General features: G+C 49.3%; 1 protein-coding gene across 1 annotated transcript in view; it reads left to right on the forward strand.

Annotated features, from left to right (window-relative positions):
* Bhmg1 (basic helix-loop-helix and HMG box domain containing 1) overlaps positions 1 to 25434 on the forward strand; it is a 27288-nt gene extending 1854 nt beyond the window's left edge. Inside the window, 13 exon segments of the mRNA XM_013509504.1 lie at positions 255 to 325; positions 9243 to 9333; positions 15825 to 15936; positions 17436 to 17573; positions 18465 to 18716; positions 19683 to 19791; positions 20523 to 20623; positions 21081 to 21236; positions 21568 to 21641; positions 22417 to 22614; positions 22666 to 22919; positions 24005 to 24094; positions 24887 to 25434. Coding sequence (XP_013364958.1) covers positions 255 to 325; positions 9243 to 9333; positions 15825 to 15936; positions 17436 to 17573; positions 18465 to 18716; positions 19683 to 19791; positions 20523 to 20623; positions 21081 to 21236; positions 21568 to 21641; positions 22417 to 22614; positions 22666 to 22919; positions 24005 to 24094; positions 24887 to 25055 — 1815 coding nt within the window. The 3' untranslated portion in view covers positions 25056 to 25434.

Raw genomic sequence — 25434 nt, forward strand, 5'->3', positions numbered from 1 at the left:
GACCTTGCGCTTGCCAGGCAGGCGCTTTTGCCGCTGAGCTAAATCCCCAGCCCCCTTGTTTCGTCTTTTTGAGACAGGGTCTTGCTATGCAGTTCAGGCTGGCCTTGAACTCACTTTGTAGCTCAGGCTGGCCTCGAACTCACAGCGATCCTCCTGCCTCAGCCTCCCAACTACTGGGGTTATAGGTGTGCACGACTATGCCTAGCCACCCCATTCCTTCTGGAGTCCCAAATAATTCATTTTTCTTTTTGCAGATGTTGGGTTCCAGTGGACACTTGTGTTCCTTTGAACAGCCTAAAGCCAGTTCCCTGGGTCCTGGTGACAGGTAATGACTTCCTTTATAGCCCTCACAGTTCTAACCACTCTGTTTGAATAATAATAACATAATGTTTACTGAATATTTACTGGTTGCCAGACTCTTTGCTAAGCCCTTTGATTGTGTAGTATCTGTTAATCCTTACAACGGTACAAGGAAGTGGCAGAGGATATTCCTGCCATTTCCCAGCTCAGAGAGCTCTGAGATAATTGGCAAAGATCACTTCTAAGGTCCTTATAGACTTTAACATTCGCAGATTTTTTTAGTGTGTTTTCTTCAGTGCTGGGGATTGAATCCAGGGCCTTGTGCACGCTTGTAGGCAGGCCCTCTACCACTGAGCTATAACAAGCCCCCATTCTGAGTTTCCTAAATGCCCTTCCTTTCTTTAAATCATGCATGCATTCATGTATCCATCAAGCACTTACCAAATGTCAGGATTTTTGTATGTTTGTGTGTACTGGGGATCAAACTCAGGACCTCATGCATGGACTCTTACAGAGGGGATTTACAGATTGAAGTTTGGATCATTTCTCCCTTCTTCCAAAATCTAGATAAAGGACAAATAGAGTTTATCTTATTCCTATGGTCTCCCCAGTGACCTTCCATCCAGCTATCTTAATTGATTTATTAACTCCAAAATTAAGCATCTCCTTTGTTGTTTTTTGTTTGTTTTGTTTTGTTTTTCCGGTACCGGGAAGCGAACTCACGACCTTGCGCTTGCCAGGCAGGCGCTGTGCCGCTGAGCTAAATCCCCAGCCCCAAGCATCTCCTTTGTTCAGGCTTTCTGTTTAGGTGCTCAGAAGGAGTACCATGAAGAAAATGAAGACTGCCTAACTTTGCTGCCAATTCCTCCTGGAATCCCAGACATCACCAGCAATTGGTCTCTTTCCTCTTTCTAGAAATGGGATCTTTAATAGTATTAATAAAGGTTCTTAGTTGCAATTAAGAGAACAGTAGCTTAAGTACTAATGGTGTTTTGTTGGATCATTTAAACACAAAATTTAGGGGTGTCACACTTGGTTGTTTGGGGGGGATTAAGCAAGTGCCAGGAATTTGCCTCTCGTGGTTCTGCTGTTGTGTATGTTGGCTTCCTTGTAGCTCGAGTCTCTCTCCAGCCAGCTTGACAACGCCAGCATTGAGTGACTCTGATTGGCCAAACCCTGAGCCAATCACTGTGACTCCTCTTGACAGGCTCTTAGTTCTCCACTCCTCTCCTGGGAAAGGGAAGATGAGGTCAACATTCTTAAACATAGGCACCAGAGAGGAGCGGGAGTGGTTGCCCAAAGAATACAGAAAAGAGGGGTTTGGGTGTTGGTTAAGTAAAAGCAGCCATTCTCAACTATAATCAGCCCATATAGTACTATACCCCATTCTCTAACGTTTCTTACCTATAAATCATTCTGACAAATGACTGTTCATCTTCTCTTGAGGTGATATTTCATAGCAGTACCTATGTGGCAACTACTACCCATTTTTTTTTTTTGGTACTGGGACTCGAGCTCAGGACCTTGCGCTTGCCAGCCAGGCGCTTGTAACTACTATCCAAACACCTTTCAGAAAGACCCTTTTTTTCCTAGCCACCTCTATTTTATGAGTGAGAAAAAAAAGGGGGGACTCAGAAAGATGGAAGGACTTGCCCAAAGTCACACCACAAGTGTCAAAGCTAGAATTTGAATCCTAGTTTATCTGGTTCAAAAGCTGGATCTTGGCCAGATATGGTGCCACACACCCCTGAACCCAGCACCCTGGGAAGCTGAGGTAGGACTTAAAGTTCACTAAGTTGCCCACACTGGGTTGAAATTTCAGTCCTCCCATCTCAGCCTCCAAGGGTTCTTGAATTACAGGCATGCACCATGTCAGGCTAACTTTTCTTAAGTCTTGCACATGCTAGAGCAGATTGGGTGGTGGGATTCAGTTCTTTTTGGGAAGATTGAGCCTAGGGCATTGTACATGCATGCTAGACAAGCATACCAACACTAGCTTTATTTATTTATTTTTGATTTTATTTATTTATTTATTTATTGGTCTTTTTGAGACAGGGTCTCGCTATGCAGTTCAGGCTGGTTTTGAGCTCACTTTGTAGCCCAGGCTGGTCTTGAACTCGCAATGATCCGCCCGCCTCAGCCTCATGAGTGCTGGGATTACAGGCATGCACCACCACGCCTGGCGCCATTTGCTGTTTCAAAAGACAGAGGCTATCATAAGACAGAAGCAGCATCATTACTTTAACAGTCTTTTATTGAACACCTGCTAAGTGCCAGGCATGATTCTAGGAGCTAACAGTAAGAACAGGGTTATATTATGACTTGTGGGACCTAAGTAACTTTTTCTCAGGGACCGGGGATATAGCTCAGCAGCACAAGCGCCCGCCTGGCAAGTACAAGGTCCCGATTCCCAGCACACACACACAAAAAAAGATCCATACATCGTATAAGTAACTTTTTCTCTTTGATTCCTTTCCTTCGTTAAGAAGAAAATTACAATAGTCAGGGATAAGTGGTGGGTACCTACAATGCCAGCCCTCTGGAGACTGAGGCAGAAAGATTACTGCCAGTTCAAGGCTAACTTTGGCTGCACAGTGAATTCAAGGCTGGTTTGAACTACATAGTGAGAACCTGTCTCAAAAAACAAACAAAAAAACCCAGTAGGGTTGATATTTACAAATATAACACAGTTTTGTTTATTTGGGGTTTGTTTTTTTTGTTTTTTTTTTTTTTTTTTTTGGTCTTTTTGAGACATTGTCTCGCTATGCAGTTCAGGCTGGCCTTAAGCTCACTTTGTAGCCCAGGCTGGTCTCGAACTCACAACGATCCTCCTGCCTCAGCCTCCTGAGTGCTGGGATTACAGGCGTGCGCCACCATGCCCGGCTCAACACAGATTTTTATATCAATTTTTCTTCTACTTTAAAAGAAAAACATTTCCACAAACCCCCAAAAGTGTCACAGGCCTTAGGTACCAAGCTTACTGCAACTAATGGATAAATCAGCCTGAGATACAGCAGGAAGGGCAAAAATTCCTGTTCTCTTGCAATTTATAATAAGTACTTAAAAGTAAGGCATCAGATGCTGATAAATGATTGAGGGATGTAATAAAGACTGTGCTTATGTAGATTGGGTGGTTACAAAAGTCCTCTCAAAGGAGGTTAGATTTAAACTAAATGCTTGAATGACAAAGAAGAAACCACCCATGCAGCAATCAAGGCAAAAAGGCAGGCATGTTGCCATATGCTTGTAATCCCAGCAATCTGGGAGGCTGAGGCAGGAAAGTCTAAAGTTCAAACTCAGCCTGGCCAATTTAGCAACTCAGTGATACCAACTCAAAATAAAAAAATGGCTGGTGATGTAGCTCAGTGCAAAAACTGTATTTGATCCCTAGAACACCCCCACCTGTCCACCCACGATTAGGGCCAAAGAATATTCTGGTCAGAAGGAATAGGAAAGGCCTGAAGGAGGAAATAAACTTGGCAGTTTAGAAAAACAGGTGAGGACCCCTGTGGCTAAATTGATCTGTTCCCTGCAGATCCAGAAGGCAGAGCGGGGACTAGCGGATTAATATTATAGACTGAGGAAAGAAATTAGCTAACCTGAGAAGCATCTGTAGAGGTAACTTTGGGAGGGAATACCCAGGTCCTGAAGGCCCTTAGGGCAAAGCCCAGGTTGTAACTATTCAGAACTGCTGCCCAGTATGTACCAGGATTTTGAGGTTCCCAGTCAGCTTTTGCTTCTGATTTTTCTTCTATGTCTATGTTTTCCCAGGTTCTTCAGGGATTTTGCAAAACAAAAGTAAAAGCTGGGTGTGGTGGCACATGGCTATAGTCCCAGCTACTATCAAGGTTAAGGCAGGAGGATCACAAGTTAGAGACTAGCCTGGGCCACTCAGAGAGACTCTGTCTTAAAATAAAAAGGCTGGGTATGTACCTCTGGTAGTGCACCTGCCTAGCATGTACAGTGCCCTGAGTTTAATCCACAGTACTGCAAACAAAACAAAACACCCACAGTAAACACTCAGGAACTATAGTTGATGTGAAGCCCTCTTAGGAATGATCAGGTAGCATCTTCAATTTACAAAAACTTGGATGATTTTTCTTCCGTGCTTCTCTGTCATTTCTCACTGGGGCTCCAAGGGCCCTTCTAGGACAAAATGACAGTGATGGGCAAAACAAAAAATCAGAGCCAACTGGATGTGGTGGCGCATTCCTCTAATCCCAGCACTTAGGAGGCTGAGGCAGGAGGATCGTTGTGAGTTTGAGGCCAGCCTGGGCTACAAAGTGAGCTCAAGGCCAGCCTGAACTGCATAGCGAGACCCTGTCTCAAAAAAACCAAAAAAAAAAAAAAAAGTGAGGGCCAGAAAGGCTTAGAGGTCTACCCACCCTGTTTCCCTCCCTTTCCCTTCCCTCTGTCTTCCTTCTTTCCTTCTTCCCTTCCTTTCATGGTACATATTTAATCCAGGACTTCATACACTGTAGGTGAGCACTAATTTTTCTTTTAAGGATAGAATCACAGGTTACTGGGGAAACTGATGCTGGAGATCACTTGAGCCCAAGAGTTCTTGAACCAGCTCAGATTAAAAAAAAAAAAAAAAGAATCCTCAGTCCCTCTTTCCCTGCAAGTTATGGTTTCTGTGACGTGAGGAGGTCATGGAGATCAAGTGATGATTATTTTTCTTTAATTCCTTAGTTCAGTTACCAATATGTATGGTCTCCTGTGCTCATAAAGATTTTGAGACTGTGAACTAAGGTTGGTGTCCTCTACATAGAGCCCTGAACAGCTTCCCTTTGGTCTTAGGATAAAGGCAAAAGTCCTCTGTACTGTGGGCCTGCGATCCCCAGCCTCATGTGGCCTCTGCCTCCTCCAGCTGGGTGTCCCCCGCAGCACTCCTGCTTTGTGCGCTCCAGGCACTTCAGTTTTCTTTTGAATTCTCCATGCTTCCTCGTGCTGTGGGGTCTTTGCGCATGTTCCCTCCATCTGGAATGTTTTCGTTCCCTCTTCACCTTCAGGACAGGTCTGTCCATGTGTACTTCCTCAGGAAAGCCCGCACTGATTAGGTCCTCACTTATTAGGTTAAAGCTCGCTGTTGTACTCGCTTTGGCAGCTTGACATTCTCCGCTTCTGTAACACCAGGGAACACCTCTCCTTTACCCTCATCAGGGCCAGCTTCGTGGGTGTGTGAGCACGCAGTCATACTGGGCCTTGTGCCTAGGAGGGTCGAATGATGGAGCTCATGTTTTCTTCTCATCTGTCTTGCTTGATTTTTTTTTTTTTTTCAGTACTCAGGATTACACAGTCCATCTTTTTTATTTGGAGGGGTGGTTTTGAGACAGGGTCTGACTACATAGTTCAGGCTGGGCTTGAACTCACTGTGTAGCCCAGGCTGGCCTTGAACTCTTAGGGATACTCTTTCTTCAGCTTCCCAAGTGCTGGGATTACAGTCATATGCCACCACATCCAGCCCCCATCTCTCTGTCTCTCTCCTCTCTGTCTCTGTGTCTCTCTCTCTGTCTCTGTCTCTGTCTCTGTCTCTCTCTCCAGTACTAGGGGTTGAACCCAGGGCTTTCATTCTGAGCTATAGTCCCAGCCCTTATTTACTGTATTTCTTTATTTATTTCTTTTGGCAGTACTAAGAATTGACTCCAAGGGCCCTTATTATTTTATTTTATTTTATTTTATTTTATTTTATTTTTTGAGGCAGAGTCTCACTATATAGGTCAGGCTGGCCTTGAACTCACTTTGTAGCTCAGGCTAGTCTCAAATTCACAGCAATCCTCCTGTCTCTGCCTCCCAAGTGCTGGGATTACAGATGTGTGCCACGTGTCCTGATGAAATTCTGGTTGGGTTTTTTTGTTTGTTTGTTTTGGTATTGGGAATTGAACTCAGGACCTCATACTTGCCAGTCAAGTGCTGTGCCACTGAGCTGTATCACCAGCCCTGAAATTCTTTTTTTTTGAACCAGAAATTGAACTTAGGACCCTGTGCCTGCGAGGCAGGTGCCATGTCGCTGAGCTATATCCCCAGCCCTGGCCCAGAAATCCTTCATTCTGAATAAAAGATCCCACATTTTCATTTGTAATACTCCCAAAATTATATCACTTGTCCTGGTTGTAGTTATAATGTTATACTTTGTAGTGTGGCAGTTTGTCAAAGACTATCCCCAACTATGTCCTCCCAAGGGGGGGGCTATATTCTTTATAAGTTTATCCTTGTCACCTGTGATACTTCCGGGCATACAGTAGGTGCTCAATAATTGCTAAATGAATGGGTGAAAAAGATTCTGCCTTAGTCACTGAGACACAATACCCAACACCCACAATTTAAAGGAGAGCTTTATTTGGGCTCATAGTTTTTGGAGATTTCAGTCCACAGTTAGTTGGCTCCAAGGCAGCAAGGCTTGGGGGAAGGAGATGAGGGAAGGAAAGCTGCTTATGTTATGGCAGCCAGGAAGCAGAGCAAAGCTAGGAGCTAGGGAGGGAGGTAAGTCACACCACCAGTGCCCCACCCCTTCCAGCCAGACCCCACCTCCTAACAGCAAGAAAGCTATGACCTCCAAGATTCAGTCATCTTCCAGAAACTACCCCTATGAGTGCATGAGGCTCTTGCGGGTCATCTAGATTGATTGATTAATTGATTGATTGATTGATTGATTGATTTTGGGGGGCTCAGTTTGTCTTTATATGTAGTTCAGGCTGGCCTTGAACTTACTATGTAGCCCAGGCTGGCCTCAAACTTGCAGCAGTCTTCCTGCCTCAGCCTCCTGTGTGCTGACATTACAAGTATACATTCAGATCCGGTCTTCCTTTCCTTCTTTCCTTCTTTCTTTCTTTCCTTCTTTCTTTCTTTCTTTCTTTCTTTCTTTCTTTCTTTCTTTCTTTCTTTCTTTCTTTCTCTTTTTGAGACAGGGTTTCACTGTGCAGTTTAGGTTGGCCTTAAACTCACTTATGTAGCCCAGGCTGGCCTTGAACTCCCAAGGATCCTCCTGCCTCAGCCTCCCGAGTGATGGGATTACAGGCCTGTGCTACCACACCTAGCTATTTTGTTTGTTTGTTTCTTTGTTTTGTTTTGTTTTTGTGAGACAGGGTCTCACTATGCAGTTCAGGCTGGCCTTGAACTCATTTTTATAGCCCAGGCTGGCCTCGTACTCACAATGATCCTCCTGCCTCAGCCTCCCGAGTATTGGCATTACAGGTATGCGCCACCATGCCTGGCTCTTGGGGGCTTTTTTTTTGAGACAGGGTCTTGCCATGCAGTTCAGGCTGGCCTTGAAGAACATCTTCATATAAGCCATAACACTTATTTCAGGAATCCAGAGTTTGGTTAGGATAGTAGTAAGTGTGTCTCCCACACTATCCCCATGTGCCCTCAAGGGCAGTGCCTGAATCATCCCGTTCCTTCACCACAGGGTCCTGTGCAGGGCCTGGCAGTCAGGTATTGTCAGTTCAGGAGTATAAATTGGAGCTAAAATATATCCGTCATCAAGAGAGCAGTTTTGGTCTGGCCATACTACAAGTGACACAAAGTGTTACAGACATTGAGAGACGATGAGAAAGTGACTGAAGTGGACCCTGAAGGAAGGTGGGATAGGGATTGGTGATGACAGAGGTGTTCAGACAGCCCTGAAGGAGTTGCAAGCAGTGGCAGTGGTGTGCCCTTTGGAGGAAGGACTCCAGCATCTTTGTGTTGCCGTGTGTTAGGGGAGAAGGATGGAGGATACAGAGGTTCTTCCACCTAGGTGACAGCCTGGTGCAGGGATCAGAGATGTGTGTGAACGCAGGGCCTGGGAGTTTAGTGGTCCCTCCCTCTTCCTGTGGAATGAGGGTCAGTTGATTCCAGTGAGTGAAAGTAAGGATTAAACCAGAGTGGTTAGATGGGCCAGGCTAGGAAGAGAAAAGATGTTAGAAGCTGTATTAACAAGTTCAACTTGCTGGGCATGGTGGTGCACACCTGTAATCCCAGCACCCGAGAGGCTGAGGCAGGAGGACCATCACGAGTTCAAGACCAGCCTGGGCTACAAAGTGAGCTCAAGGCCAGCTTGAACTGCATAGTGAGACCCTGTCTCAAAAAGACCAAAAAAAAAAAAAAAAAATTCAACTTGATATTTGCTGGGTGCAGTGGCACAGCCTTGTAATCCCAGAACTCAGGAGGGTAAGACAGGAGGATTGCTATGAGTTTGAGACCAACCTACACTACATAGTGAGTTCAGGGCCAGCCTGGACTACATAGCAGGACCCAATCTTAAAAAACAAATAAACGTGATACTTAAGAATGGAATGACCTTGAGGGATTTGAAGAAGAGTGACTTGGTCAGACTTGTGTTTCAGGAAGCTTACCCTGCTTCTTACAGAGTATGGATGTTTTTGTTTTTTTTTGTTTTTTTTTTTTGTTTTTCTCCGGTACTGGGAACCGAACTCACGACCTTGCGCTTGCCAGGCAGGCGCTTTGCCGCTGAGCTAAACAATTACAGAGTATGGATGGAGGAGGACAGGTGGAAGGTTTGTGGATATCAGTATGCCCTAAAGAAAGGCTGTGGGGGTGGGGGGAAAGGATGGGAAGAGGAATAGGCAAGATTTGGGGACCGAATTGGGCGTGGTGGCGCACGCCTGTAATCCCAGCACTCGGGAGGCTGAGGCAGGAGGATCGTTGTGAGTTTGAGGCCAGCCTGGGCTACAAAGTGAGTTCAAGACCAGCCTGAACTACATAGTGAGACCCTGTCTCAAAAAACAAAACAAACAAACAAACAAAAAGATTTGATGACCAATAGGTCCAGGAGTTAAGGGAAAATGAGACCAGAAGAAGCCTAGGACTCTGTCTTATGTGTCATGGAGTGCCGGTGGGGGACAACCTAGAGATGGGGAACACTAAAATAGATTTGGGGGTCAGATCCCAAATTCAGTTCTGGATGTCCTAATGAAACCCAGGATCTTGTCCCAAAACAGGAATCAGAAGAAAAACCACACCACCCAACTGCAGGAGCTGGCACTGCTGATACCTGTGACCCTGAAGCCTGGTTCCAAGAAGCTCACCAAGGTGCGGGGACAGGAGAAGGGGAAGTGGATGAGGGAGCCAGTTCTTCAAAGAGCAGTGAGCGGGGAGCCTGTCCTGGGAAAGCTAGACAGAGCCTTTCAGAGACAGCCTTGGAAAGGGAATGGCCCTTCTCTAAATGGGAATTTGCAGGAAGCTGAGAGCCCATGACTAGAATTGGGGTCGGGGGTTGTTCTTTTGCACAGAAGAGGCCGGGGGAGCTGGGAGGGAAGAATAGACGTCAAACAGCCCCAGGCTTGTGCCCTCTGGCTTCACAGCTACGGGTCTCTGGACCGTTTCCTCGGGCTACCCAACGTCTCTAAGCCTCAGGATTCCTGAGTGTAAAATAAGGAAAAATAATTCCTGCTCCTCAGAGATATGGTGAGGCCAAAATGACATTATAGCTCTGACAGGCCTAGCGCATAGCATGCCCTGAATAAATGTCAGTTTCCTCCTGAGGCCCCTGCTTTTGGGACCTGTGGTTTCCACCCGAGGTAGGAACAGATCAGGTTTCTCTGGGTATCCCAGTAGGGTTCTCAGTAAGTGCACACAGTGCCAGGCTCACACCTTGCTCGCAGTGGGAACAGCTTAATGTGAGACCCAGACCTTGAAGGGTTGGTGAGATGATTTCTTGCTATATTTCCACTCATTCAATTCATTTACTCAACCTTTTTTTTTGGTTTTTTGGTCTTTTTGAGACAGGGTCTCTCATTTACTCACTCTTTCATTGGCCCTTTGTGGGGAGATTTTTGGATGCCAGAATCTGTTCTGATTGTCACAAAGGAGGCAAAGAAATCTGAGACCCAGTCCTTCCCTGGGAATTTAGAATCGATCAGGAAGATGTGAATTTGAACACAGGGATATCTGGTGCCCCCTGGAATATTTGACCTGATTTAGAGAAGCTCAGATGCTGGGCATGGTGGCGCACGCCTGTATTCCCAGCACTCAGGAGGCTGAGGCAGGAGGATCGTTGCAAGTTTGAGGCCAGCCTGGGCTACAGAGTGAGCTCAAGACCACTCTGAACTGCATAGCGAGAGTCTGTCTCAAAAAAAATAAAAAATAAATAGGCTCAGAGGAGTGGGTGTCTCTCGAGAGATTTGCCTGACCCTAAGATGGGCATTCCTCTGATCACCACATTCCATCCATCACCAACCATGTCATGTAGAATTTTCCTCCTAAATATTTCTCTATAGCAGGTATTTGAATGAGTTTCCTAGGCATGCTATAACAAATCACCACAAACTTAGCGGCTTTAATGGCACAGCTTTATTCTTTTATAATTCTAGAGGTCAGATGTCCCAAATCAGGTTTGCTGGTCTAGAGTCAAGGTGTCAGCAGGGCTGGTTGTGTCCATGAGAGGATCTGTTGCCTTTCCCTTTGCCAGCTCTTAGAGGTTGACGGACTACACTCCTTGGCTCCTGATGACCCATTCAAAGCAAGCAACCCAGAATCTTCAAATTTCTCTTGTCTCCTACTGTTTCTGTTGTCACTCTGCCCTCTCTCCCTTTGACCCTCCTCCTTCTTACAAAGACCCTTGTGCTTTGCATCGTGGCACACCTGGAATACCAACACTCAAGAGGCTGAGGCAGGGGGATCACTTAGAGCTTGAGCCCAGCCTGGTCTCGATAGTGAGATCAAGGCCAGCCTGGAATGCATAGCCAGGCCCTGTCTCAAAAAAAACATAGAGCCAGCTGTGATGCCACACTTGGGAGGCTGAGGCAGGAGGATTGCTGAGAGTTCAAGGTCAGCCTGGGCTACATAGTGAGTTTAAGACCAGCCAAAACTACATAGCAAGACCCTGTCTCAGAAAGGAAGAAGGAAGGAAGGAAGGAAGGAAGGAAGGAAGGAAGGAAAGAAAGAAAGAAAGAAAGAAAGAAAGAAAGAAAGAAAGAAAGAAAGAAAGAAAGAAAGAAAGAAAAAGAAAGAAAGAAAGAAAGGGCTGTAGAGAATAAGCGCCTGCCTGGCAAGCACAAGGTCCTGAGTTCAATTCCCAGTACCAAAAAAAAATAAAAAAATAAAAAATAAAAAGGGCTGTGGATGTAGCTCAGTACAGAGGCCCTGAATTCAGTTTTCAGTATGAAAGCAAGAAAAGGAAAAAAATGAAGGCGAGACCTGGGGCAAATTCTAAGGGATGTGGTGTGTGGCATCAGGTCTGCTACAAAATGCTGCCTGACCCTTGATCTGACTGTCATTCTCAAAGGCAGGGGACCGTGCCCTTACCATTGTTAGCTTCCCAAGTACCTATCACACCTATCACATTAAATATGCAGATATTTGAGGACAGAGGAAAAACTCCTCAAACAGTCCACATCCCAATTCCAAAGATGTCCACATATTAGTTCCCAGCACCTATAAATATGTTGCCTTATACGGCAAAGGGACTTTCAGATGTCAGTGAGTTAAGGATCTTGAGATGAGGTAATTCCTCTGGAGTATCTGGGTGGGCCTAGTGTGACCAGAAGTGTATTTTTTGTTTGTTTGTTTATATGGGTTTTTTTAGTCATCTTTTTGAGATAGGGTTTTGCTATGTAGTTCAGCTGGCCTTGTTTTTTTGTTTTGTTTTGTTTTTGTTTTTGTCTTTGGTACCAGGAATTGAACTCATGACCTCAGGCTTGCCAGGCAAGCGCTTAAGTAGCTGAGCTATACCCCTGGCCCCTAGCCTTGAACTGACAGATCCTCCTGCCTCAGCCTTCCCAGTAGCTGGGATTACAGGTGTACACCACAGTGCCTGGCTTCTGATTCCCTTTAGGTGGAGAAGTCTGCCATATCTCCATTCCCAGCACCCACAGGGCCCAGATAACAATAAACATTGCTCCCAACTTATCGAGGGCTCCAAGTGTCAGACCTTGAACACTAAGCATCATAGGCATAATTTCTCATTTCAACTTCCCACAAGGGTTGTGACATATGTATGAGTAGGGTGATTTTTTGGTTTAAGGAAATCGAAGGGCAGAGGGGTCATGTTGCCCAGAGACACAGAACCACTCAATGGAAGTAAGTGAGAAAACGAGGAAGATATTAGTGTCTCATTCCAAAGGCCTGAGCCCATCAGCAACTCTGTTACTCAGCGCTCAGTAGATGTTTGTTGAATGATTATATGAATTCCCTATGTTCAGATGGCTATAAGATCCATCTTTTTTACCTGTAGAAGGTCTTTGAGATTTGGGCCTTAGGTGTAGCTGCCAACTGGTCTTCCCAGAGTGTCAAGAACTAAACCTCTATTCTGAAGACAAGAATAATGCCCAGTTGCCTTCTGTGAAAAATCTTTAATCTAGTCTTAATAGATAACATTTACATATTATGTCACCGTTACAAAGAACTCATCTTAGTGCATGCCAGCCATGTGCCAGGCCTGGTGTTAGAAATACTAAACTAAAAATGGCAGAATCTACACTTGAAAAAATTTATGCTCTAACTATATTCTTCCTTCCTTCCTTCCTTCCTTCCTTCCTTTCTTCCTTCTTCCCTCCCTCCCTCCATCCCTGCTTCCCTTTCTCTCTCTCTCTCTCTGTCTCTCTCTCTTTCTCTTTCTTTTTTGAGACAGGATCTCACTATGTAGTTCAGGCTGGCCTTGAACTCACAGAGATCCTCTTGCCTCAGCTTCCCAAGTGCTGGGATCACAGGCATGTGCCACCACACCCAGATATTTTTTCTTTTTTTAATTAAAATGTTTTATTACTACATGTTTGTAGTACATAATGATTAAATTTAGTGTGTGGAGTTTGTACCTGTATATAATACATCTTAATTCTTTTTGGTCCCCTTCCTCTCCCATCCTTCCCTGCTCCCTCCAACTTCCCATTAGAGAAAGCTCCATTTCCATTTTCTTCTTTCTTATTTTTGATCTCTTTTCCCTTCCTTCCTTTACCTTCCTCCAGCTCTTGTTCCCCTCCCATTTGAAAAAGATCTCCCTGCTTTCTGTGATTCATTCTTTATTTTGTTCTTTATTTATATCTTGGGTTTCACATATAAGAGAAAACATACAATATTTAAACTTGTGTATCTTTTTTTTATTGTTGTCTTTTTTTGAGACAAGGTCTCACTATGAAGTTCAGGCTGGCCTTGAGCTCACTTTGTAGCCCAGGCTGGCCTCGAACTCACAATGATCCTCCTGCCTCAGCCTCCCGAGTGTTGGGATTACAGACGTGCGCCACTACGCCTGGCTAAACTTGTGTATCTTATTTCTTTCACTTAACATCATGGTCTTGAGGTACATCCATTTACAAATACCTCAAGTTTATCCTTCTTTATGGCAGAGTAGCACTCCATGGTGTATAAATACCACATGTTCCTTATCCACTCCTCTGTTGACTGTTTCCAAGATTTCACTGTTATGAGTTGTGTTGCTGTAAACATGAGTGTGCATTCATCAATGTACTATGGTAACTTTAACTCTTTTGGGAAGATTCTTAGAAGAGGAGTAGCTGGGTTGAATGGAATTTTAGTTTTAGCTTTGTGAGGAATCTCCATACTGATCTTCATAGTGGTTGTTCTAGGTTACATTCCCACCAACAATGTAGAAGAGTTCCTTTTGCCCCATAGCCTTACCAGCATTTGTTGTTCTTTGATTTCTTGATGATAGCCATTCTTTCTGCAGTAAGATGATATTCTAGTTATATTTTTTCTTATTTAATCCCTTGAGAACCTGATAAAAGCAATCTCATTCAAAGACTGACTAAGCTTTTTTTTTTCAGTATGGGGGATTGACTCCTGGGCCTTCACACTGTGCTACATCCCCAGCCTATTTTTATTTTCTATTTTAAAATCATGTCATACTAAGTTGCCCAGGCTGAGTTTGGACTTATAACCCTTGTGCCTCAGCTTCCCAGAGTGCTGGAATTACAGGTGTGCACCCCAATGCCTGCATTCAGCTAAGCATTTATTAGATAAGTAGTGTATGAGGTGAACTCTGCTAGGCAGTTTCGCACACAGTCATTTGTTTAGTCCTAACAATAATCCTCTGAGCCTAAGCAAATATCCTCATTCCCATAGTACAGATGAGAAAACCAAGGCCTGGCAAAGTAACTGAAAAGACCTGTTCTTGATGTGTAGTCATAAACTATAGATAGGGTCCAGGCCCTTCGGAACTTGTGTTCTTTTGCCTATGTCATATGTATTTCTTAGATCACATAGTTAGATTATAGCTTCTGTAGCTCATGCTCCGTCATTTCAGTGAGCATCTGTCTGCGTTATATTTTACAGAAGTTTCACCTAAGATCCCTCATAAGACCCTGTTTCCTGGCTTGCAGTTGGAAGATTATTACTACTACGATTTACAAAATATTTACTAGTGTTTTTCCCTCACCTTTTCACCTGGCTGATTCCTTGCACTCATAGGCCTTGGTTTAAATGCTGCTCCTTCAGAGAGGCCTAATTCTGGAATCTTTTTTTTGTACCAGGAATTGAACTCAGGACCTTGTGCTTGCCAGGCAGGTGCTTGTGCCACTGAGCTATATGCTCGGCTCCTGTTGCTGTGCAGTTTTATTCACAGTGCTTATTGCAGTCAATAATTTTGAGTGAGTTGTGAGGTGAATAGGATCTCCCTAGACTGTAAAGTCTGTGGTGGCAAATGAAGCATATCTAGTTTGCCGCAACGTACCTGGCCCTTCACACGCAGTACTCCTTTGTAGCTTTGTGTCTCCAACAGCAGCTCAGGAGGTATTCACTGGTTGGTGTTAGAGATTCCACCCGCTGGGCAGGAGGATGCTGCTGAGTGCTGTGGGGACATCCATTCCTTCTGCGGTCCCTGGCTGAGCAACCTCTCCATTCTGTGTGTCTGGTGTACAGAACTCAGCTAGACACAGGCTCACCACCAACTAGTGTAGAGTCAGTGGCGAGAACAGCACATCAAGGGATGATTATAAAACAGTGTAGCAAGTGCCTTGGGGAGAGGCGCAGAGCACTGAGGAGGGCAGCTGAGCCAGTGTAGGTGCGACAGGTCAGGGAGGTGCACAGTGCTGGGAGAGGAGACTGCTGTGCGGAGACTCAGAAGAAAAAGAGGCAGTGGGCGGGAACTTCTGGGGAGAGGAGGAGGGCTTTGCAGACAGGAAATACAGCATGAGCAAAGGGCTGGTGGTCAGAAGCTGAGCAATGTGTCCCAAAAAACCAGACCAGAAAGCAGGCTAACCGGATTCACTCTCCACATCCCCTTGACCGCACTGAGACTCAGTTTCCTCAGCTGTACCCTGTGTCTCCCTGGGGCACAGTGCGGGCTTAACAGAAGAATAGGACTGGGTATAGCGGTACACACCTGTAATCCCAGCTACTCAGGAGGCTGAGGCAGGAGGATTGTAAGTTTAAGGCCAGCCTGGACAACCTAGTGAAATCCTGTCTCAAAAAATAAAAAGAGCTGTGGATGTAGCTCAAGGCTCTCTGGACTCAATTCCCAGTGTTTCAAAACAAAACAATAGGAACAGCTCTCCGAACAGCAAGTGGGTGGGTAGGGACCAGTCCTGAGCCCTGGCTCCTTGGCTCATCAGTCTTTCTTTTGGAGGCAGAAGGAGATTCTGCTGCACGTCCTGCACTACATACAGTACCTCCAGAGAGCCATCGATGTGGTCAAGGCCTTGCTCAAATTCTACCTCAGCAATGAGGAAGGTGGACTTGCGGGTAAGCAGTTCAGCCAGCATTTCCTGGTGCCTCTTAAGAGCCAAATCCCTGTGGCTTAGATGAGTCCAGCTCTCCTCTCTGCCCCCAGGATTCACGGCCTGGCAGATGGGAAACATCAGAAAGGCACGCAGGATGCTTGGGGGGTGGGGGTGGCGCTTCAAGGACACTAGGAAAAGGGAGGACCCCGGCAGATCAAAGGAATATCCCAAGCAAGAGCAGCCAGAGCGTGCGCAGTGTCTGGGGACAGCCCAGCCACGCGCATTGAGTGGAGGGACACGGTAGCACTGAGATGACTTGTGCAGGCTCCTGAGCCGGACTCTGATTCAGATGCATCTTGGTGACCTTAGTCTCCATGTACTTTGGGTCCATCATCTGTAAAATGCAACTGTGTTTGTCACAGGAATTAAGGCGTTAATCCACTTAAGGAAATGTAAGATGGTGGTGCATGCCTGTAATCCCAGCACTCGGGAGGCTGAGGCAGGAGGATCGTTGTGAGGTCGAGACCAGCCTGGGCTACAAAGTGAGCTCAAGGCCGGCCTGAACTGCATAGCGAGACCCTGTCTCAAAAAGACAAAAAAAAAAAAGTAAGATGGTGCCTGTGCACAGCCACCCAAAGCTGTACCGCAGGTGCCCAGGGCCGTCACCGTCACTAGAACATAAAATGCACAGGCAGGACGGCAGATGCGGCTGCACGGGTTTGGTAGGAAGGAGGTTCTGAAGGGCTTCTGACGCACAGCTGTGGAGGGAGGTGAGGACGATGAGATTTACTGAAGGACGCACAGAATAGATGTACTTTTAAATGGTGCTGGGGTGATGGAGCCCAGGGCCTCGCCCTGATGAGGCAAGATCTGTACCACTGAGCTACATCCTCTGCCCTTACTGAAGGATTTGAAGCAAGGGAAAGTTATGATTAGACTTTGTTTTTTGTTGCGGGGGTGTGGGGCTTTGTTTGTTTGTTTTAGAACGAGGTCCCTGACATCTAGTGTAGAGGACTGGTTATTGAGGGAGAAACTGGAATCAAGATGAGAAAATCCTTTTAGGAGCGTCTCTAGACAAAACACAGTGAGGCCTAAGCTAGCACCAGAGCTGAGAATGTGCACAGAGGTGGGTATACTCGAGGGCGAGGCTTAGCAGGGCCCCGGCGCTGGGGGTGGCACCCTCACTGGGTTGAGGAGGTTGGAAGGAGGAGCAGGTGTGGAGCGGAGGAGAGGGCCAAGCACCGGGGAAGGAAGGGTCCGCTCACGCTCTTTGCCAAGGCCCAGGCTCACTCTGGGCACCCTGAGTTTTCACACTGTACTTCTGCCTCCTGGCTGTGCAACCACAGGCGAGTCCGACTTCTTCCCATATCAGTCTCCACATTTGTACGGTCGCCCTGAGGAGCAGGGTCAGCCTGGGAACTCGCCCAGCTGGAGGCTGTGGGTGCTGTCTGGCGGGCAGGAGGTGTGATGGATGAAGATGGTTGGGTTTGGGGGCTCTGACCTTCTCTTCCATCCCGCCAGGATTGGGCTGGAACCCAGCCGCAGGCCCAGTCAGGTGGAGACACTCCACCCCCTCCAGTTCTCCATGCTCTCAGAACTCCCACCTTTGGGGGACCTGTGAGAAACCTCGGAAGAAGAAGCTGACCCAAGAAGCAGCAGGTACAAGCCTTCAGTGGAGGCTGAGCAGAAAGCAGGACCGAATGGAAGCAGGGCTCCTTGCCCAGGGAGGCTGTCACCTTGGGGTCTGCTCCTCACTCCTCCTAGCAGGAGTGCTGGGGCCCTGAAAGGGCCGTTCTCTGAGCCTCTGGCTCCTCACTGGGAAGTGCAGTGCCTACCACGGGCTGGGCTCTGGCCGTGGAAAGGCTGCACACACTCTGCTGAAGCAGCGCGTACAACAGGCACTGGGCAGGCCCCAGGAATGGATGCTGCTCTTGTTGTTTATCGTTCGTGCGGTCTGTCCTCATTCCTGGGCCAGGGCAGCAGGAGTGTGTGATGATAGAAAGACCCACGTGGGGAGTCCTCCATCCCACTCCAGCTTTACTACCCACTCACTGCTCTTCCCCTGTGTAGCCTCAGTTTCCACATCTGCAAAATGGGACCTAATGATTGATTTCCAACTCTGGCTACACATCTGAAACACGTGGAGTGGTCTGAAAAAAATTCCTGTCCATGCGTCACATCCAGAACATCAGGTGGCATTGGTTTTGGAAGGAACATCAGATCAACTGCACATTTTGTTTGTTAGGGCTCAGGAAGTGTGTGGACAGAGGTTGGAGTAAATGACCTCTACTTGAGGATCTGGGCATGCCCAAAAGGGTGGGGAGTGACCAGGCCAGAGAAAGTTTTGCTTTGTTTTTTTGAGACAGGGTCTTGCTATGTAGTTCAGGCTGGCCTTGAGCTCGTGGTGGTCCTCTGCCTCAGCCTCCCTAGGGCTAGGGTTACAGGCGTGCCCCACTACAGCTGGCTCAGAGAAAGTTTTGACAGCATCTGCACAGAGCACAGGAGGCCCCGCCAGCGGCACATGTGACACCTGTCCCTCTGCTCTGTCAGAACCCCAGACCTGGCCCCAGAAGTCTCGCCGCTTTCTGGCACTGGACTCGCCTAAGAAGCTGGTGACACCCTCAGACCAGAAAGAAGAGAACATGGGAAGGACCGTCACCCCTCCAAGGTGCCCTGATGCCTGCGATCCCCGGAAGCCTGCGCTGTCCTCGTCTCAAGAAGGAAATGGAGCTGGAGAAGCAGGAGCCCAGCTGACGTTGTTGTTGGATATGGCCCACAACATCGACTTTGAGCACCTCACAAGTTGGTCTCTTTCTTCACAATGAATTTAGTCTTTTCCTCAGTGCTGTTTTCCAGGCATCTGCTGTGAGCCACACACAGCCCTAGTAGCTGGGAGTACAACAGTGGACAGGGCAGACACTACTTGTCACTTCCCGGAGAATGACCCCGCTCCCAGATTTCTTCCTAGGCTCTGTCGTGGGTCAAAGGAAAGGACAAAATCCAGGTCACCTCCTGTGTCAGCCTTAGGTTTAGAACGGGGAATAAGGCAGGCCCTCCTTGTCAGGCTTCCCTTCCAGCAGCCAGCCCTTCTCTCGTCACCCCCTTGTCACTGCAGCTGCTGGGAAGGAGCAATGACGCGTCTAGCAGACGCGGGGCAGGAGGCGGCGGCGTGAATTCAAGGTCCTGCCTCCCAGTGGCTTCAACACGCTGGGCAACCGGCTCCTCTGCTTGTCCATCAGCCCCTATTCTTTGACCCCCTCCCCTGGGCCAGCCCACGTGCAGGTTGCCTGTGACACCTTAAGTGACCAAGTTCACAGTGCAGTGAAGGAGTCTCCCGTGTTAGGAGATGCCGGTTGTCGGAAGTGATCCTGACGTCCTGGGGGCCCCAGCAGGTGTATCTGACCCAGCCTGGGGCTCAGGAGGGGCTTCATGGATCTTTCTGCCAGCTGTGTGACCTCCACAAGTCACACTGATCTCTCTGCCGCTGTTTACCTACGGGTTAATAACAGCAGGGCTGGTCAAAGTAAGCGCTGGATATTGGTTTGCTATCATTGTCTTTGTTCCACTTTAAGATTTTATCATCATTACAGCTCTTGATGAGGAGGTGGGCTTTAAGAAATGCGGGTGTGACCGGGTACCCCAGCCTCACACAGAGCCCCTGAAGCCTGAGGAGTTGGCTAGGTTGGGGGAAAGCTGGGTGGCAGAACCCGGCACCTCTCCGTCCCCTGAGCCCGACACACAGGGGTGGTTGCCCTGATTTACCCCTAGGCTTCTGTGGTACAAATGGTCTCCAGGATGACAAGCTTGATCCTGCCTTTGAGGATGAGAGCGGGGATGGAATGACCTATTTCCTCAGTGAGACACCGTTCTATCCCAGGTAGGGGAACCCCAAGGGCGCTGGTGGGTGAGGCTGAAGCGTGTGGTCTGGCGCGGTTGCGGGGTCCCAAGGCACGAGGCCAGGTCTGTCCTCCGCCGGCGCACACACAGGAAAGCCTGACTCACATCTCGCGAACCGTGGTCGCAGCCTCCACGCTGGGCTGCCTGGCTCCTGCCTCTTCTGGCCTTTTCCCACTTGACTGAGTGACTTCTGACACACAGTCCTTGACCGTGTCAGTTGTGACCCAAAGCCTTTCTTTGTGCCCAGGTCTTATTGGCAGAGAGATATTCTGTGGCCGCACCTCACCATGTCAGCCTCTCTCGTACCCTTAACCCATGAATCTTAAATACTTAGCAGTGTGAAATATTCCCAGTTCCCCCATGAGCTGTTCCCTCACCCTGTGAGCTTTTCACTCTGGCCCTCTTCCTGCACAGCCCTCTCCCTGGTCCACCTGAGGAGCTATCCATCCTACGGGCTGAGCTCACTGTGCCCTTCCCCATTTGCCCCCCAGTCCCAGAAGCCCTCCATCACAGGCACCCCCAAACTCATCACCGGCCTCTGCTTATCCGCTCATCTCTCCTCGAAAGATGTGAAGCTTCTTGAGGTCAGGAGCCTCAGTCAAGTGAGCTCCCCGAAGCCAGGACACATTTGGCCACGAGACACCCACAGCGATCACACAGCCGCCCCTGGGCCGGGCCTCTTTGTCTGCCTCTTGATTCTACCTCTTACAGGCAGCAGATCGTCTTCTATGATTCCAGTGAGGAGGTGGACAAGGAAGTCCCAGATGCTGACCCTTGGCTTCCTGTCGGTATCCCGGAGGGGAGCGCCCAAGGTGACTGAAACTGTCTCTCCTCCTTGTAGGCTGTGGGCTTCTTTCAGCTTCTTTCTGAAGACTCCTCTGGCGGAGAAGAAACTGGGATCTGCGAAGCACAGGGATAGCAAATGTACTGTCACGCCACCGTCAGTTATAGACATTGCTAAACAATGATCACTTTGATTCCTTGAGCCCAGGCGCTACCTCAGAACCTTTCTTACCCCAGAGCTGCAGGTAGCCACAGTCCATCTGTTGGATCTGGCACATTATTCACAAAAAATTCTTTTTTTGTTTTTTGGTGCTATCCCTGACATAGCAGTAAGCATCATAACCTTTTAATTTCCTCTACCAGGAAATGAAGTTCTGGAATTCCAAATGAAAAAGCGACAGTCACTTTTCCTATGTCTGCCAGTTGCTGTGCCGGGGAAGGGGACAATCTCTGACCGTACTCCTGAGTCCTCTGTTTCCTTTTCAGAGAATCTGCTGGTCTTACCACCTCCCCAGGTCCCTACCTGGAGTGCAACAGGCCACCCAGGCACGATCCTAGGACTCAGCCCTTCCCTCTTCAGCTCCCCGAGCAAACTGCTGCCAGAACAGATCTTGGAGGATGACACTATGTTTCTGACCCAAGGTGAGCCTCCAGGCCAGGACCAGACACTTAGCTCATTTACAAGTCATGCTACCAAGTGCTCAGGCCTGTGCGGGCCGCGCGGGAAGCCCAGAGGTGAGTCTGCCCAGGCCCTGACTCCGGGAGTGATGGCCCAGCACAGGGGCGTTTACAGACTGTGTGGCAAGGGCAAGGTTCCAGGAGCCTGAAGCAGAGAGCCCCACACTCTGCCGGGGGCTGGAGGCGCTCCAAGGGAGCTGGCTTGTGAGGGGACTTGGAGTGGGAGACCCCAGCCTGCAGGGTGAAGCTCAGGCTGGAAAGTATTTTCTTTTCAGCAGCCCTCTGATCCCCACAGGTCTCTTTGAAGAGGTGCTCTTAGATCCCGAGTCTCCACCTTCTGCCTGCATGCTTATGGCTCCCCAGGAGAAGGTAGGCTCTGGCCACCCACACCCTCTTCGTGTGTGACTGCCCTCAACCTTAGGGCCCCGGCCATGCCATTCTCTGTCTGCTCCTGCCTCTGCTCCTCCTCGTCCCCCTACACTCGCTGCCCTCCCTGAACACTCAGTGCAGCCACCAGGGCCTGCACGATGGTATAGCTGCTCCATAGACCAGGGTCCTCGTGGCCTCATTTTATACACGCAGACACTAAAATTAGGAGAGAGACCCCGAGAGTCCTCAGTCAGAATAGAGACCAAAGCCAAGATTGCCTCATGCCGGGGCTTGGCTGACCGTGCATCCCTGCACGCTTCAGGAGCCCAGTGTCTGAGAGGCAGGCCCAGCTCCAGCCCCTTTTTCCTCTAGTGTTGCCTCCATGAGTAGCTGAATTGGCAGTGGAAACAAACACAGACGCTATCAGAAGAGCTCTTAGTAAACGCCAGTGCTACAGGATGTGTTTCTCGGACCCACAAGGCCTGTATTGCGACCACTGTCTCATAGATGAAATCGATGCTCAGGGAAGTTAAGACTTGTCCAGGGTGCCGCACATGCTGAGCGACAGGGAACCGCGGGGCTGAGGAGCTCCTGCACCAGAACAGAAGGCCATGGCTGGGGCCCATCCAGCCCCTCTGCTCGCTGTAGGAACTTAGGACATTTGCTTCCATGGCCCAAGGGCTGTGAAGAGGAATAAGGGTTTCTAACATTCAAGTTATGCCCTGGAAAATCGGTGCGTGGGAAGATGCCCCCATCTTTCTTTCATTTGGCCCAGGATGCCCTCTCTGGAGCCCCCGAGGTCCCCCCTGACTTCTACAGCCTGTGCCAGTCCTCAGTCTCCTTGGACCACTGCTACCTCTCGCTGAGTGCCACCAACAAGGCACCCTCTAGCTCCAGCTCTGACACTGACACGGACTCCCTGTCGGAACAGGAAGAGGTGAGAGGGACGTGAGAGGGACGGCCACCTCCGAGGGTGGATGGGCCTCGCCTGCCCTCGCTCACCTCTGTGCCTCTCGGGACACAGGCCGACCCCGAGGGCTCCCAGCCCTCCAGTGACGAGGAGGAGGAGGAGGAGGAGGATGACGACTACACGTGGAGCCCCACCCAGCGGTCCTCCATCCTGTCTGCCTCTGGGAGGAAGGGCAGGAAGGGCCGGGCCAGCAAGGGCCCTGAGAAGCCCAAGGAGAGCAAGAAAGTCCCCTGCCCACCGCAGGTGAAGAAGAAGTGTGTCAACGGCTTCATCATGTTCTGCAGGATGAACCGGAAGCCGTATATCCGGTGGGTGGGAGTCGTCAGTGGCCCCTCATAGGGCCCTACCCTACCTTCATTGTCTGAACCCCTAGACCATCTGGTCTCCCCAGCTGCTGTACAGCAGTGGCTTCTACTGTGTACAAGGCAACCCGACTCAAACCCCAGAGTTGACAGAAAAGGAAATTAACAGGCTTAGATAACTCAAAGCAGAGAGGCGGTGTACTTGCCTTCAGACGCAAGGCTGGAACACTGCTGCCTGGGATCTCTGCCCCTCTCTCCTGGGCGGGCTTCGTCCTCCAGCATGTTGGTGGCACAGTGGTCCCAGGAGCTCCTGGCTCAGGTTCTGTCTGCTACTCTAGCAGCCTTCCAGGGAAGGACGGCTCTTGTCTCTAAAGTTTCAAATAAAGATTCCCAGAATTAATTCTTTTTTTTTTTTTTTGTCTTTTTGAGACAGGGTCTCACTATGCAGTTCAGGCTGGCCTTGAGCTCACTTTGTAGCCCAAGCTGGTCTCGAGCTCGCAACCATCCTCCTGCCTCAGCCTCCCAAGTACTGGGATTACAGGGGTGCGCCACCACGCCTGACTCCTAGAATCAGTTCTGATAGATCAGGGGCCCAACCCTGACCCAGTCACTGCAGGACCAAAGCCAAGGAACCAGCACATGACAGCTGGTTCCTTCCCAGGAAGATCAGGTGCCAGTGGGTTGGGGGAGCAGTGGCTACAGGACCCCTGCACTCCCTTGCGACCCTGTGCACTCCCTTAAGAGCAACCATTTAAAGTGTACTTCCTGCTTGGAGTGGTGGCCCATGCCTGTAATCCTAGCACTCAGGAGGCTGAGGCAGGAGGATCGTTGCGAGTTCAAGAACAGCCTGGGCTACAAAGTAAGCTCAAGGCCAGCCGAACTGCACAGGGAGACCCTGTCTCAAAAAGACAAAACAAACAAACAAAGATAAACTAAAGTGCACTTCCTTCTTAGACCCTTGCCTCTGGAGGCCTTGCCAGGCAGCAGGCATGAAGACAGGAACCCTCGTATGGTCCTATCACTGGCCCCCACCCAAGCCAGTATACCTGCAGGCCGCCCCTGACCTCCTTTCCCCCTCCTTCCTGTCCCAGAGCCTGCCCTGGTACTGCGTCCACAGCAGCCACCAAGGAGCTGGCCCAGCTGTGGCGGGTGATGACCCAGAAGGAGCGGAAACCATACTGGTGAGAAGGCCCCTCCCCAGCCAGCATGGTTGGGGGCTGAGGGGCCACTCCGACCCTTAACTGACTCCTCATATTCACAACTTTGTGCCTCACGGTGTTGGAAATGGGTTGCAAGTTTACCAGGCTGAGGATTTGTTTGTCTTTTTTTAAAAATTGAGACAGGGTCTTACTCTGTAGCTCAAGCTGGCCTTGATCTCACTATGGAGCCCAGGCTGGCCTCACATTCACAGCAATCTTCCTGCCTCGGCCTCCTGGATGCTGGGATTACAGGGGTGCCCTGCTACACCGGGCTTGTGGTCAAACTTTTATGAAAGACTTGGGAGTGATGTCGGTGGAGAGGTGGCACCTTGAAGCTCAGGAGCAACAGCTCCGTGGGGACTTGGACCCTTTTCCCTGTTTCTTTTGCCTTCTCTGCCACATGGAGTTAGTGCCTCAGAGCATAGCCTTACTTTCCGGATGCTTGGCTTCCTGCCCCGCTCTGATCCTGACGCCCTCGGTCCTCGCCACCAACTCCAGGGGGCTGGTGCCTGCCTAAAGCGGCACCTGAAACACGCGTGTGTCACAATTGCCAGCCTCATCCCAGGAATATGGGCTCCAGCAGAGGCCCCCTGGCTGAGTCCAAAAGTCTTAGAGAGCAGGACTTGGGAGGCCCTAGGTTAGCCCAGGTGGGCTGAAACTCTGGCCTCCCCCTTGGGCCGGGACCTGGCTGGTGCCGAGGCCAAAGGGTTGGGGTGGGACGGAGATGGGGGCGGTGAATGAGGAAGCGTCCTGTCTGGCCTCATCTCCCCACAGCATCAAGGCCCGCAGGTTCAGCCGCCAGCACAACCGCATCGTGAAGCAGGGCAGCTCCGACAGCGAGGACGAAGACTGGGGGACCCCCAAGCCCTTCTACCAGCTGCTGGCGGAGAAATCGAGAGCTTGCCGGGACCCAGCCCCGCCCCCGCCCCCTCAGCGTGACTGAGAGGGTAGTTGCCCCGCGCAGCTCCTGCAGCTTTGTTTGAAACCAGGAGCCCGCGTTGGTGAGGTTGTCCCCACCCCAGCCCCAGCCCTTTGTTGTGGGGCCCTGGCCAGTTCCCAGGGCCAGGGCCAGTTCTATGTATTTGTGCTTTGCCTTGCGCATGTAAGGCCACTGCCCTCCCCACCCTGCAGTCGCAGAGGAGCCTCGGGTGGGCGGGGGAACCCTGGATGAAATGCAGCAGGGGAAGTTGGAGAGCAGGGCCTCCCCTGCGCCCCTCCTTTCCCTCCAGATGAACTGGTCTTCATTCGCACCTCCCTCCTCCCTCCCAGTTCTATTTAAAGACTATTTATTGTTTTTTAAAAAAATAAAGTGGAACCGTTGT

The sequence above is a fragment of the Chinchilla lanigera genome, unplaced genomic scaffold (genome assembly GCF_000276665.1).
Source record: "Chinchilla lanigera isolate Chin_1 unplaced genomic scaffold, ChiLan1.0 scaffold00173, whole genome shotgun sequence".
Taxonomy (NCBI): Eukaryota; Metazoa; Chordata; class Mammalia; order Rodentia; family Chinchillidae; genus Chinchilla; species Chinchilla lanigera.